Genomic DNA, 15,574 nt, shown 5'->3' with positions numbered 1-15,574 from the left:
GGAGCTGAAATCATTTTAAGTTTAAACAACAAAATCAACAGAGGAACAGCTTAGTTCACTCCTGGATTATATGAAGTCCACAAAAACCCAGCTTTTTCTCGTACAAAATTCTCATCACAGTTCTGGTCTGAATTAGAAAAACAATTTTTATGAAACCAGAAATGCAGAACATGTGGTGAGAGAGATTCTGTCTGTGTTATTCATAAGACCATTCTTCTAAGCAGTACAAGATTAGCCTTTTTTAGTTAGTAGGAAAGAGTTTTGGCAAAAATTTTCATGCATTCTTGGTCCACACTAAATCAACATATTTATTAGAGAAAAACAAATTATTCTCCTCAGTCACCATTCATGTAGTTTTTATGAAGTTCACCACATTATTCTAGGGGTGATGGGGGGGGGGGGGGACACGACTATAGATATTTAAGTACCTAAAAAAAATTGTGAATTGATTTTTGCTTTGGAGCAAGTCTCTTATCTGTTCCATTTTGGATTTTTCAATCCACATATTTAGGGTTTCATATGTATAACACAGTTCCTATATAGATGATGATACTGCTTTTTTCCTAGTAGGAGCTCATAGTTTCCCTAGAACTGTGGCAGCATTAGTCTTCTGTAAGAATGGAAAGTGTTGGGCCAATAATTTGAATCTTCAGGATATAGCTGAGCTAACACATTTGTAGGAACAGAGGTGAAGTCAAATTGCCCTGGACTAAGGGAAAGGTTTGTTTTAGATAGAAACTATTTTGTAATACCATTTCAGCTTTTGCTGTAGTAAGTTACAGTTGCATCAAAAACATTGTCTGATTTGGGTGTGGTTTTTCTTATGTCCTAACTTGCAGGGTTATGTGGAGAATTTTGCTTTGCTTACGTTGAATATGGTTTTAATTGCGTTCAAGCAGTTGTAATGTTCAAAAATCTGGATTGCAAACAATTAAATAGGTGTAACACTTTGAATGTGCAATTTGCTCAGTAAAATTGGTACAAAATGTTTGCTCAATTTTTCCAGAATGGAAGCCAACACCCAGAGAGAAATAACAGCTCTGAAACTCTGCGAGGGACACCCCAATGTAGTGAAGTTACATGAAATTTATCATGACCAGGTATTGTGAAGAAACTGTAATCACTATTTGCCAAACATATTGCCTTGTGATTTCCCAAGTACTTTTAGGAGTTAAGCATAATGTTATTGTGTAGGCATCTTTTTTCCTAGCGCTTTTATCTAATTCCAAAGATGAAGCAACAGTTCTGCATTCAAGGGAACCATCATTTACTTTTGCACATCAAAATGTATTTGAAAGATTGAGTCATGGATTCTGTTTCTGGTTCTGTCATTGGTCTACATAGTTAGTCATCCTACAATATATTCATGGAACTGTTTCCATGTCTATAAAACTGAGATACCTACTCACTTTTCCTGAAGGTGCCATGAATCTTAAAATATTTGTGAAGCTATTTGGAAATCTGCAGTATAACCTTTAATGATAAGGAAGCCTTTTTTTGGCATTTATTTAGTATAGCGCAAGTACACGTGTGTAGGATAAGGAACTTTTTTCACGTGTATTTGGGTAAAACAGCTATATTTGGTAACACATTTAAAAAAAAAAGTTCAGGTTGTTCTGAGAATAAATAGGCTACTCTCAACCAGCAAACCATTGTATTTTTATTTGCTCATGGTAATTTCCAGATTTTATCATCCTGATTACTCAGGTGCACAATATTCTGAAGTCCAGAACTGATCAGAATTTTTTAGTTATAACATTTCTGCAGTTTATGTCTGAGAAAGTTCCATTTTTTTTCTTTCTCTAGTATCAGTCTAATCAAATTATGTATTAGTAGTCTTGCTGCTTTCTGTATACAGAGCTATCTTTCTGTTCTTTAATACGTAAATACTGTGCACCTTCTGTTCATGAAGTTTTTTTTTTTTAATAATTTCTTGACCTCTTCCCAGAGCTTTTTTTCCTTGGCTTGCGAATATTACATTTGTTACTGTCATTCGGGGGAAGGAAATGCTAGTGATGATCGCGTGCCTTTTGAGAATGCTAACTCCACTTTCCATTCCTCATAAAGCCTTCTGAGAAGTCTGCTATTTGTTTAATATCAAGACATTTGGATTGCAGTTGATGTGTGCTAATGTGTGAATTTCTAACATCCCAAGTTTTTCTTTATTGTTCTAGCTTCACACTTTTCTAGTAATGGAATTGCTGAAGGGAGGAGAATTGCTTGAACGTATTCAGAAGAAGCAGCATTTCAGTGAGACAGAAGCCAGTCATATTATGCGCAGACTTGTTTCAGCAGTGAGCCATATGCACGATGTAGGAGTAGTCCACAGAGATCTGAAACCAGAGGTATAGTGACTTTCTGACACATTTTGGCCTTAAGTTATTACACTTTTCTACTTTTTTTTTTTTAATAAAAAGTTATTGTTTTTACTTAGCAAATTCTGTAGGTATTTTTTTGTTCATAATAAAGGTAACTGTTACAAAGCATTTTAAATTTTGTAAACAATTAACACTGGAATGTGTTCGAAAACATTCCTTGTCTATTTGTGGACAGTTTTTACTAGTAGTAAGTATATACTTACAGTAAAAAGCAGTTCACAAGAAGAGCTAGGGAGGTTGATTGCTTTGTCTGTACATTTCTACCTTCTGTTTGATCTTAATTCCCCTGTTGGGGCTTCTTTTGGATGCACCTACAAGACCCATCATATCCTCCCACTTAAGCACAACATGAATCACAAGCTAACACAGCCAACTAATGGAGATGTGTGATGTGAGTTCAGTGAATTAAGCAGTTTCTCTAAAGAAACAATTATATTATTTAATATGTATTTTTCAGTAATTAATTGCTATGAGCTTTCATAGTATTTTTACTGTGCTGCAGCATCTTGCCTTCCAGACAATTCAGTTTACTATATTACGATTGACCACTGGCTTTATTCTGCTTCTTGGAGCCAACATTTGCTCTTTCTACTGTTTTTCTTTGCCACCAATGGTCTTAGATAGGTGTTAGGTTTCTTTAGTCCAGGAATGGTGTAGATTCATGTTAGTTTGTCCAGTAAGGATGTTATATTGTATTGATATTGTAATACTTCAGGAAATAACTGTCAGTCTGCCTTTTAAAATGATCCACCATTCCTACTGATGCTTCATCCTCTTGTAACACAGCTTCTTGTGTTCTAAACACTGCTTCTGGTATATTACAAACTTGCCTCTCTTATAGTAATTCAAAATCAACATGTAAAGAAGACTTCTGGATGTTGTTATTAGAGTGTTTTTTGAAAATCAGTCCAAAACCTGTGTATTTGAAGGTATCTCTTTAGTGGAGTCTGTGTAATAAGTAAGCAATGAAATAAAAAGGGCTACTATGAAATTCCATTGTGTCAGTTGAAAACATGACTCTTAGAAAGAATTTCTTTGCTCACACCATAAAGAAAACAGCTTTTGAAACAAGTCATTGTTGAATGGACAAAAAATAAAAATGCTTTTTCTCATCTTCTAATTTTACTGGTATTGCCAGCTTAAAAGGCCAAGTTCTATAAAGCAGGGTTTCAGCTGCATCATAAATTCAGCAGTCTTCAATTCTACTTCATGTTAAAGAACAGAAGCCTGGGAAGTCAGTGTAATGAAGGGTTATTTAGCAAACAACTTGCAGGATGCATTGCTTCCACTGAGCCTCCACAGAGCTGGACTCAACCAGCCTGTCTACTTCCTGCTTGTTGTTTTGAAAGTTACTATTTTAGGTTCAGACATGAACTTAGTATGGGATATGCAGGCATCCCAATATAGATGCGGTTAGTGCATCTTTCTGTTAAAAGATATATAGAAAATTATGTTGCTCTTGTTGAAAAGTACTGGAGAGGAAAAAAAATCAGGGAATACGCACAAAAAAAAAATAAAAAAAATATTCATACAGCATATGTGACCATTTGGAGGAATGATCAGTAGAGGAATTTGGGGATTGGTTCTTTGAAGTTACCATTGATCTGTGAGTTGGGGTCCAAAGATATTAGAAAATATACATCAAGACAGATCTAATGTTTACATGTCCTTAAACTATATACGGACTATAGCTTTAAGTGTGGGTGTTTGAGAAACATGCTATATTTACCTAATCAACAGAACAGTCAACCCAAATTAGGACATTTGGACTGTAACTTTCTTTCTGTACATAACCAATTTCATTTTCAGCTCAAGAATGGAGGTCTTTTTAAAACAATGTTATTGAAATTCTTCGTTTATTTATTGGCTATATGCCTTCACCATTGAAAAAAAGATGATTGTATTAATTACCTATCCTCATTGTCTTAATATTTTTGCTGTCTACCTTCAGATACATTTTTGCACAACATTTTAGTATGGAAAATTGACTTTTCTGATTGTGAGTTAACCTATAACAACAGTACAGAATGAAAAAATACTGTTTTATAGCAACTGTTACCTCTTATACATAATGGATACTCTCAGGTTTTCCGTATTGATCTGCTTGCGGTCTAGCAATCATTTTTTCCCTTCATGGAGAGTTTAAAATTAATTATTTTGTATTCAGTCATTCACTTTTTGTATTACAGAACTACATAAGGCTGTAGGATTTCTTATACTGAGACTTTCCTTAGCATTGCATAGATCAAACTGTGAAGGTAACAGCAAATTTTTGTTCCTCTCTCTTCTCTCAAAAGTTCAATGGGAGTTAGAAATCAGTAACTTCATCTTGGCCTCAGCCAGTTTCCTGAAGACTTAGCTTCACTCTTGGATCTTTCTTGAGAAATATACAGAGAGAAAAGAATAGATTGCCTTAAATACTCTTCTGAACTGACAGTTTGTCTTTCGTCAAGTCTGTGATGCCACGTTCCAGCTGTTAGGCTGAAATTTTCAGGACCAGCTGTACTAAAGTTTCATTTCCTTGGTGTGAGGAGTAGGCTTGGCTTGAGATTCCTCTGTTTGGTGACCTTCTGTGCTTAAATGGCATTGATCCCAAGTCTCACAGAAAACTTATCTCTGTTGCTTTTGAGATTCATGCCAGACAGCTGTTGATACACAACTGAGCAATTGATGCACTTTCTAGTCCTCTGTCCTTCGCTTTCAAATTATTATTTTGGATTTCTGTGCTCTTGTGGTAATATGACTTCAGCACGTTACCACTTGAGGACCAAAGACCTTTCAGTCCCAAGACAAGGCATGTACCAAGAATTCCACTTACAAGAAAGCTGTCATTCACAATATGCCAGAAGGAAGTGGAAGCTGAAGAAAATTTCTCTTTGTCTGTGGAAAAGACAGTTGTTCATTTCAAGCTTTTGTCTTTGAAACTTCATGACTGTTTAGTGTGTTGTCTTTGCTTTTTTTTCTTGTCAATGTTCCACAAATTATTTTTCCCATTGGTCTCTGCTAAATACTCATTTTCATTAATACTCCCAGGCAGAACTATTCTAACTTGCAGATACACAGGAGGCAAATCTACACATTGTGTTTTCTTATATCCCAGAGTACCGTTATTTGTACTTTTCCATGTTTTCCAGTGTTTCCCAGTGCCTATTTACATAATGAGATTTTTTTTTTTTTAGTAATAGATGTAGAATAGAAGTAACTGTTGTGTTCTAAACAATTTTCTAACCAGTGCTAGTATTGATTTTGTATTTGCTTTTCAGAATTTATTGTTTACAGATGAAAGCGATAATTCAGAAATAAAAATAATTGATTTTGGCTTTGCTCGTTTAAAACCACCTGATAATCAGCCTCTGAAGACTCCATGTTTTACTCTACATTATGCTGCCCCAGAGCTCTTGAATCACAATGGTTATGATGAATCCTGTGACCTCTGGAGTTTGGGGGTCATTCTGGTAAGTGATTGGGTTTTTAAAAGTATAATGTTATTGTATGTGTTTACTTTTTATTGAAATGCAAAGGACTTGATGCAGTTTCAGAATTGAATTGGATAGATGATGCATTTGAGTGAGATGAAGATACTGCTGCACAAACAATAGGTTCCAAAGACAGATATTTTCAAGGGGTGGAGGCGTGTCGTTTATTTGTTTTGTTTTGTTTTGTTTTTTTCCTAAGCAGTAAATTAAATTCAACATTTCTGTGTATGGAAAAACAGTCTGGTTCTTAGAAATATTCTTGTTAAGAGATTTTGCAGGCATCCATATAACCTTCTGAGATTTTCAGTTTAGAGAAGGAGTCAGTCTGCATTCTGATTTACAGAAAAATTATTTTCTATAAAAGTAACCTGGGTAGAAATACCATCATGTTTTGATTATAGTTTCCTGAAACTTATGATTGCTTTTTTTTTTCTAACAAGGGCTCCAGAGAAAGTCTTGCTTGTTTTAAATTTTTTGTAGCCTTGAGGATGCGGAAGTTTTATTGTATAGCGCTGGTGATGCTGTACAGACAACAGCAACTGCATATTTAGGGTTGTCAATAAACATATGGTGTTTGTTAATATTATTTTGTTCTTATGACAGTATACAATGCTATCAGGACAGGTACCATTTCAGTCTCAAGATAAAAGTTTGACATGTACTAGTGCATTGGAAATTATGAAAAAAATTAAAAAGGGAGAATTTTCCTTTGAAGGAGAAGCTTGGAAAAATGTTTCTGAGGAGGCCAAGGAATTAATTCAAGGTATGTATTTACAAATTCTTCATGCATCTTCTATTTCCAGCTGCAAAGATAAGATTTAGAGAGCTGTACAGTATCTGGATGCTCTGCCTAACCTGACAGAATAGTATCCACAGCTTGAGCTATGTACTTACCCCAATGCTGATAGTTTAGCATTTGCATTTCTTGGGGTTGGAAATAACTGAAGAGCTTTAAAGAGAGTGAAGCCATTTTAAAACATGTTTAAAAGCAGAATTTTTCTTTTTTTTTTTTCTTTTATTTTTGGTTTTGTAAACCACAATATTTTAAAATGTTTTAAAAGGTGAGCTTTTTCAGAACACAAATGCATTGCTATTGTCTTTTCTTTGGACTATGTTTTTCTGTGAGTTTACTAAGGCTTCTGAACTGCTGAGCTGCTTTGCTTGCATTTGCTGTATGTTCCCTTTCAGCATTCTGGACATCTAATTAGGTTTTAGATATGAGATAGACACCATTCTTAATTCTACTAAGGTGAAGTTCTGAATTTGTACAGAAGCAGGCTTGGAAGGATTTTTTCTGCCAAAAATGTAGGCGTCTCCAGATTCAAACGTAAGTGGATAATGCTGAGGATGTGGATCGTTCTGAGTGCTACTCAGAATGTTCTGAGTGTTACTCAGAATGTGGATCATTCTGAGGGTTACTGTCTTGAATTTCATCCTAGGCAGGTTCTAAGTGAACAAATCCTTTTGTAGTTCTGAGTTCACATGACAAGGAACATGAGTTATCAATCCAGGAGCAATTTCTTGCATTTAATGATTTTTCCGGAATGGGTGATTGTTTAACATTCAGTGAACTTTATCTAGGATAAATATTGGCATATCTAGGATAAATGTTGTCGTGACTTCATTATCCAAGTCACATGTTATCTGTTAAAAGGGGATAAATAGCTCACAAATGAAGAGAATGTAATGTATTTCTACTAGGACTTCTAACAGTGGATCCAAACAAAAGAATTAAAATGTCCAGCCTGAGATACAATGAATGGCTTCAGGATGGTAGCCAGCTGTCATCCAACCCTCTAATGACTCCTGATAACTTAGGCTCTTCAGGGGCTGCCGTGCATACATACGTCAAAGCCACTTTTCATGTAAGTTCTAAGAAGTCTTATATCGTGTCCTTAAATTTTGTACTGTGTTGTTTGGTATGTTTTTTTCTTTCTTAAAGATATGTATTTGTCCTTATAATTCAGTGATTACCTATAACTGCATTTTTTTTTGTCTTCTCCAAACATTTATGAGTGAGTACAGTGAAAACATGAATGATGAGGCAAGAATAAATTTCTTGGAGACATTTACATGTATACTAATGAGGTTTCAGGGTTTGAGAGGCAGCTGTTCATGAAATATCTATATTAATACTCTGTTTCTTAGAGAAATGTATTAAAAGGTCTTCCAGCTTTTGTAGAAAAGAGAAGAAACTTTCTATTTAACGTAAGTCACTCTTGGAATTTTTGATCTTGTGATTACAAAGTCAGTGTCATATTTTTTGAATATACTTATTTCATATTTTTAATTTCATGGATAACTTTTTAGTAGCCTTGCTTACCCATCAATACCTATTTATTTTAAAAAGTTCAAATTGCAACTGTATTAAACAAACATAGTATTGATTCTCATTATTCCTTCTACAGAAAATAAACCGAAACTGAGCATATTTGTAATGAAATACCGGTATACACATTACCAAGAAGAGAAAAAGAAAATAATAGTTTTTTTTTGTTTGTTTGTTTTTTTGAGAGGTCCCAACATAGCAAAATTATTTGGGCTGAAGGAAAAAAGTGTAATTAAAATAAGTGTAGTTTCTGAAAAATGTAGTCTTAATACAGTTTAAGTCATAAAAATACTTCTAAATGTAAAAGAACGAGGACAGGAAGAAGTTAACAATGTCATGTATTATTCAAGTACAGTATGATGAATTGGGTCTTAGATACATGCAAAGGCCAGTAAAATTATTGTTGTAGCTAAAATAATAATTAGTAGGAATCTGTCAAGAAATTACAGTGTATCTTATAACTTACCATAGAGCATTCATGATAACCTATGAGCCATTAAATGTCTTAAACCTCTTAAAAAGCTTAGAATTACCTTTTATTTTTAAACAGGCCTTTAACAAGTACAAAAGGGAAGGATTTTGTCTCCAGAATGTTGACAAGGCACCTCTTGCAAAGAGAAGGAAAATGAAAAAAACAAGTACAAGCACAGAGACACGTAGCAGCTCCAGTGAAAGTTCACATTCTTCTTCCTCGCATTCTCATGGTAAAACTACACCTACAAAGACACTGCAGCCAACAAACCCTACAGACAGCAATAACCCAGAAACCATCTTCCAGTTCTCTGACTGAAAAGCAGAGAATATCTTGTCTTGAAGATTTACACAGCTATAAACTTGGTAGTACCTTTATTGTCTTCTCCCACCCTTCCTCCCTGTGGCTTACAGGCTACAGAAATGTCTGTCGCTTTAAAAATGTATTTCAATCATACCTTTTTAGCTTTGTATTTCAATACATTTTTTTAGCATTAAGTTTGGTATCACTGGATATGGTATAATGCTATTATACAATCAACATTGTATTCTCTTAGGGATAAATTACTAGTGTGCAGTCAAGCTCATGTTAAAGAGCTATGCTGCTCTTGGTACAGCTTGGAGGAAAACTGTTTCTCAGTGTCAGAATCTTTGTCCCGGTTTCTTCCCCACTGTTGAAAGAAAGAAAAACTCTGTAAAACATACAGAACTCTTGGATCTTCAACTTTTGCCCAGCTGTGTGAAGAATGTCACAGCATTTGATTCTTCCTGCACATAAGGAATCATTGGTACAATGCACCAAAGCAGTATAGTACTTCAAAGCCTCTTAAATTTGTGATTACATTCTATCCCATTTATTTGAATTTTAATAACAAAATGAAGTGTTATGCAACTCTTATGTTGTTTTGAAAAGTTACTCCATATATCTTGTTTTAAACAACTGAGAATATGTCTTAGATTTTTTTTTTTATTTATTTAATTTTTAAAAACCATCTAGGGTAAAAGTTGTCTGATAAGGTGAGGTGTCTAGTACTGTGATACAGTAATTTTTATTTCTACTTTTTGAAGTTATTAACTTTTAAAATGTTTTACAGATTCTAAAATGTAATGATAGAAAGTGAAATTTCATATTGAATGTTTGGAAAATGGTCACGTGTTAAAATATCTATTTCAAGAATTAACTATAATTTATATTTTCTTTTTATATTTACACAATAATTTTAAAATACTGAGATTTTTTTAAAGATACAAAAACTCCAGTTTCAACATTTGTTATTATAGGGTCCATACAAATATATATCAAGTTATTTGAATTTTGCATTGTGCAAATACAGCAGTTTAATAGTGACTGTAAAATATTAGAATATATGTTTTCTTTTTTGCACTTTATAACATCAAAATGAGATGTTTTATAATAAAGTGCACTCAGATTTCTCTTCCTACAAGGTGCTGAGCACTGTTTTACGTGGTTGAATGACCTGAAGTCTACCTTATTTGGTGGTTGTGGTCATTGTGAAGGAGAATTCTGTACTTTGCAGGAGTGAATCCCTGTATATTATCCGCTGTTTTCATTCCTTACTTAAAACTGCAAAGCTCTTTCTATCTTGCTTTTACATTGTATATAACAAATACTAGACCTGGGCACCTTGTGTAGTGTAGATGTTAACAACTTATGCACTGGGAATACTAAAGGGAAATTATATTGAACACTGTGCTTCACAACTTGTTCACTGTGGTGTTCTACAGTGAAGTATTTCCTACTGTGATAGTATAGTATGTACATAACTGTTTGGAATCATAAATGTGACTTACAGAAACATCAGCATAAACTTTTAAATCAGCATATTTTATAAATTTATGGCGAGCCCTTTTATTGCTCGTATTCTCAATGACTAGAGATAACTTAAGTGCTAAAGAAGACTCCAGTTTTGCAAATGCTTACACTTGTAAGTTTCCACTGAAGTCAAAGAGAGTCCTTGTATAAAGTTAATCAAATGCCTAAATTTGTGTGATGGAAGACTAATTGACATGGGGATTTTGTTAACAGCTTGTTCTACCTTGAAGGAAACTAATCCAAACCCTATGCAAAAAGGTTATAGGAATTGTTTATATCCGTGGTTTTATTTATAGAATTACATCAGATATCAGTATTGACAAATACAATACATCCATGTTTACAGGGATTGTGTGTATCAAAACAAGGCTTTAAAGCCCAACATGTTTGTTCTGTGTTTCTTTAATATTAATAATGGCATTCTGAGGTTTTGGAATTGCTCATGTGAAATAGTTTACTACTTTCTTGATGTGAATGTCAACAGTAATTGCAGCATTAATTTCAGGTTGATGTGAATATTGAGATTTGCACTGTTTATGTAGAAGTAGTATATTTAAAGATCAATATATGTGCTAATAACACAACCAATTTTAAGTGGCCGATGTTAAAATATTGAAAAATAATTGTCAATGTAATATATTCAGGTTTGCTTTCTGAATGCTCTCTTTGGAAGTGATCTCAATAGTGAACATGGCTCATTTGTAAAAGAATACTTTCCCTCTCCCCAATAAACTTGCTGTAAATACAAAAAACAATCCACAATACTTGTTATGCAGACAGTACAAGTCAATTGGGGTGGGAAGAGAAGGTTGTTTTTAAAGTTTGCACTTTGAGGAGTTCTTGGAATTTATTATCCTCATAGCGAGGACAACAAAAAAGCGATGTTGGGATTTGATTTCATCCAAGTGTAAGAAACCTTTGGCTACCAAATAGTTTTGGAATATTGTGACCCATCTGAAATGACTTTTTAAACATAATACGTAATCATTTGTTTCCCTCTTGGGAAGTTTAAGCTGATGCCTGACAAACTGATGAAATGAGAAAAAGGAATGTTCACACAAGATAATTGCTGGAGATGTTGGCTGTATTGTCAGGTGTTTTTTTTTCACACAGGTTTTGAGAGACGGTTTTGAAGCTAAAATTATTTGTATACAGCACTTGCATCAAGGACAACTTTTTCTCAAGAATATTTCTATTTCCTCTTTGTGGTCTAATGGTAGTTATTAAATAAAAATTTAAAAACAGGTAAATTCTTTTTGGCCTGGGTTAAAAAAAGGATCATTCTTTTTGGCCTGGGTAAGTACATTTAGGTGTTGTCTTGATGTGCTTTGAACTAGCTGCATGGGATAGCTGAAACATTATCACATCTGAATTTATACTGCCTCCAGGTATCAGGCCTCTTGAGGAGGTATGTTGGACACTAAGCTGCTTGAATTTATAGACAGGCGTCTTTACCTAAACAACTTCTGATTGCCATTTACCTTGATAAAGCTGGATTTCCAATCCAGGCAGCTCAAGAGTGGGTTCACTGTTCAGATGCAGGAGGTTAGTTGCTCTTGGCAGAAAGTTGTTCTGTTTCAGCTTAATCTGTTGCCTAGCCTGGCACTCAACGTATATAAAAACCATGGACCAAAGTTTTCATACTCTGTACCAGTATTTCAAATCTGAAATGTATAAGCTAATTTTCATTAGTACTATTATTACTTTATATTGCCCTGGTGAAAAGGCATTAAGCTGTAATTTGTTTATACTCAAATTAGATATCATTCATGGTGCTGCTATGAGACTAACAACTTTATTGTCTACTAATGATATCTCTACTACTGTCATATGTAATGCAGTCAGCAATATTGTAGGTAGATTTCTTTGAAAGATGATATTTCTTATCAGTAAAAATTTAAGTAATTAGTATAATTATTTATATTAATCCAATCTTAGACGTACTAGGTATTATGTTGGCAAAGCTATTTCTTCGTAATGCTTTTTGAAATATACATTTTGTAACTGCAGGTCTGTGAGTATATATGTATGTGTATCTAAACACGTGTGTCTATATATGATATTTTGGTCTTAAGGTGAAATTTTTTCGTATTCATCAGGTATTGTTCCAAGTATTTTTTCCAAAATAGTTGCCTTTATTCTTTTTCCCCATATACAGCAGTCTTTCTCAGCACTGTTTTCTTACTTTGCAGTACATTGAATTCTCTTCCTGCAGTTGGGATATTTGACCAAATATTCTGGATTGACAGAACAGCATGTAGTGCAGCTGCTTTTGCTGTAGAGAGATGTAAGTGCCTTGATCTTTGTCTACCTGTGAGAAACAATTCCGAGTTTGCTATTTTGACCCACAAGGCACGGGGTTCTATAAAAAAGAACAAACATGGAGCTGTTGGCTAGCTCTTCCCTGCCATCTCTCATTTTAATATATCACTTGTCCAGTAGATACTGGGAGTTCAGAACACCTGTGTAGAAAAGGAGGTTTAGGAATCAGGATGATTCCAGTAGTGTGTACTAGGAAAAGAAGCAATGTTCTTAATTACATAGAGCAGTCTTGTTTGTTGTGCCTGGAAGCAACAAGAGCAGAGAAATGTAAGACACCCCAAATAATGTAAATTTTAATAAAACCAACGTTTTCTGATGGCCTTCATGTTCTTTGTGGTGGAAAAGGAAGTTTCTAGCTGTCTGGGAACCAACGGTAAGTGAGATGAAATGGTACAGGCTTGTCTTACAGTTTTGTCACTCACAAGGCCATTTCTGGTCCTTTTTTCTGGCACCTGCTCCACTTTTTTCTTATTTCTGGTGTTGATATCACCACTCAGCTAATGGAGGTCGGGAGAAATAAGTGCTGTCAACTTACTTGAGGCATTGTGTTTAGCACTGAGAATAAAAGGGATTAATTGATTTCAGAGTAGAAGTAGCAATGAAGCACTGCAAAACCTAGTATACTATAATCCTATGATTTTAAAAAAACTAATACTTTATTCAGATGTAAAAAGGAATCCATACTATTCACAAATAAAATCACTTCTTAAATTGGCAATTGATCTGGCTGTATTAAAAAAGAGTCATGCAGAGGTCTGCTTCTCTTGGAGAGCTCCTCAATTGCTAAGGAGCTGTTTAAAAAGCTATCACAGATGAAACTACAAACTGATTGCAAACCTGCATTTTTCTTAATACAGATATAGTTTTACTCCTGTCAACAAATCAAGCTTCAGAAAACCTTAATGTTGGCATCTCATTTATGTTCATCTGAATTTACCTTTTTCTTTTTCATTTAAAATGCATAATTGTCTTAGTATGGTTGTGAATGAAGGTTTATTTTCATAAGAAAGAGAACACCTAGGGTTTTAGGGTAGGGCCTTATGAACAACCAAAAGTAGTCTGCTGGGAAAGATAATCACTATCTTCAGCTAGTTTATTTTTCCATTTATATATATATATATACGTACACACATATATATGTTGTGTATGTGTATATATATTATACTTGCTGACCATAACTACATCTACCCTAGTACATTTTCTATCAGTTATGGGTGTGATTTTGTATGTGACTCATTCAGCCATGATAAAGTAGCTTTCAAATGTAAAGTAGACATTGGAATTACAGCAAAGTAAGGAGGAAAGGAGTTAAAAAGCAATTATGTTTAAAAACTGGTATGAAGAAGGGACAATGCTGAAGGTTTGCTGCAAGTTACGTTGACAGGTGACCAGGAGATTGGAGTACCATTGTATGGGGTGAAGGAACATACTCACTAACAGCAGTAGTTATCTTTTTTTTTTCCTTTAAAATCAATATAGAGTGGGGAAGAGAAACTGAATTAATTCATAGAAGCAGTGACCTCAAAGCTTTTCTCAGATGTCTCCTTAATGATTTCTCATCCTTTAAATATATAGTTCAGCTGTGCATAACAGTTACTCTCTTGAAGCTATGCATAACCTGAGGGAACAGGATTCCACTGTCTGCTGCTAAGTTCATTGTACAGTCATTGTATAAATCAAAACTCAAGGTGCTATAGCCCTGCTGCTTTAAAGTTCAAATGTTAATACTGTGCTATTTAATATAAATTGCCATGTCAGTCTATCAGTATGCAGCCATGGCAGTTCACATGTTTTGATGTTAAGGACTGTCAGACTGAGAGGAAAACTTCAGATCTGTTGCAAGCTAACACCAAAGTGAGAAGAAACAGGTCTTTGATCTTACCTTACATCTGTATTGCAAAAACAAATAAAAGCCCAGCATTGGCTTTCAACCTTGGCAATCTTATCATTGAGGTGCTACTTCAGCAAACTTCTATTGCTTCCAAATATCCTTATTATATTTATCTCTTTAACCTGTACAGAAGGAAAGCTGTCTTTTGCTAGAGTCCCAGTAGAAGAGATCCTCCATAATTTCTACCTTTATCTCTGAAGCTGTAATGGCAAGAAATAAGTCGGTGAGGAATTCTGACAGCTGGTTATAAAGGAGCAGGCTGTGTAATTTGCAGTAAGTGGAATAGGGCATGCTATTTCTTGTTTCAGTGTGGGCAGGGAGGGAGAAGAGGAAGAGAAATGGAAGAATGGAATACTGAGAGCTCTCTGCCTCACCGTTCTGGTTGCAAAGCATTGCTTTTGAAGAAGGTACCTCAGACTCTACAAACTTAACTTGAAGTCTTCAGCTACTTAACTGCCAACTTGTTTCTTGGAGGGAAATGGCGCCATTTTCAAATTGTGAAGGTAGCAGTATGTACATGTCCAATGCTGATTTTCTTAACTCATTATATGTTAATTATCAAATTTTGATAATTTTTTATTATTGTGAAGATTTATTTCTTGCAAGTGTTCTCATCTCTAAAAATTTTTATTCACATCAATGAAGTGGAAAACCTTGCAGCAGAAGTTTACCAAAAGGCAAGCTGAATAATTGTAATGATTTATTTTACCCACTGTCAGGATATTCAGAAAATAAATATATAGCATTCTGATTTTGGATGTGGAAAAGAACTAGAAGAGAGGATCATTCTGTGAATGCAGTGATAGAAGAAATGCAAACAAGGTATTTTCTGGAAGACTGCTCAGAACTCATCGGAGATTTGCAGATCCAGAT

At 34.5% G+C, this 15,574-nt stretch overlaps 1 protein-coding gene across 4 annotated transcripts in view; it reads left to right on the top strand.

The window, feature by feature from the left end:
• The window catches only part of RPS6KA5 (ribosomal protein S6 kinase A5), a 78,023-nt gene extending 66,780 nt beyond the window's left edge, over window positions 1-11,243 (top strand). For all 4 annotated transcript variants that reach the window (XM_084522760.1, XM_084522759.1, XM_084522761.1 and 1 more), the window contains 6 exons: window positions 1,007-1,100; window positions 2,175-2,345; window positions 5,642-5,833; window positions 6,458-6,617; window positions 7,556-7,719; window positions 8,734-11,243. In XM_084522760.1, coding sequence (XP_084378886.1) covers window positions 1,007-1,100; window positions 2,175-2,345; window positions 5,642-5,833; window positions 6,458-6,617; window positions 7,556-7,719; window positions 8,734-8,973 — 1,021 coding nt within the window. In that variant the 3' untranslated portion in view covers window positions 8,974-11,243. The remainder of the gene's footprint in view (window positions 1-1,006; window positions 1,101-2,174; window positions 2,346-5,641; window positions 5,834-6,457; window positions 6,618-7,555; window positions 7,720-8,733) is intronic.
• The last annotated feature ends 4,331 nt before the right edge of the window (window positions 11,244-15,574 follow it).

This window comes from Aythya ferina, assembly GCF_964211825.1.
Source record: "Aythya ferina genome assembly, chromosome: 5".
NCBI lineage: Eukaryota > Metazoa > Chordata > Aves > Anseriformes > Anatidae > Aythya > Aythya ferina.
The sequence above is the reverse complement of the archived record's forward strand: the minus strand, read 5'-3'. Positions and strand labels throughout refer to the sequence as shown.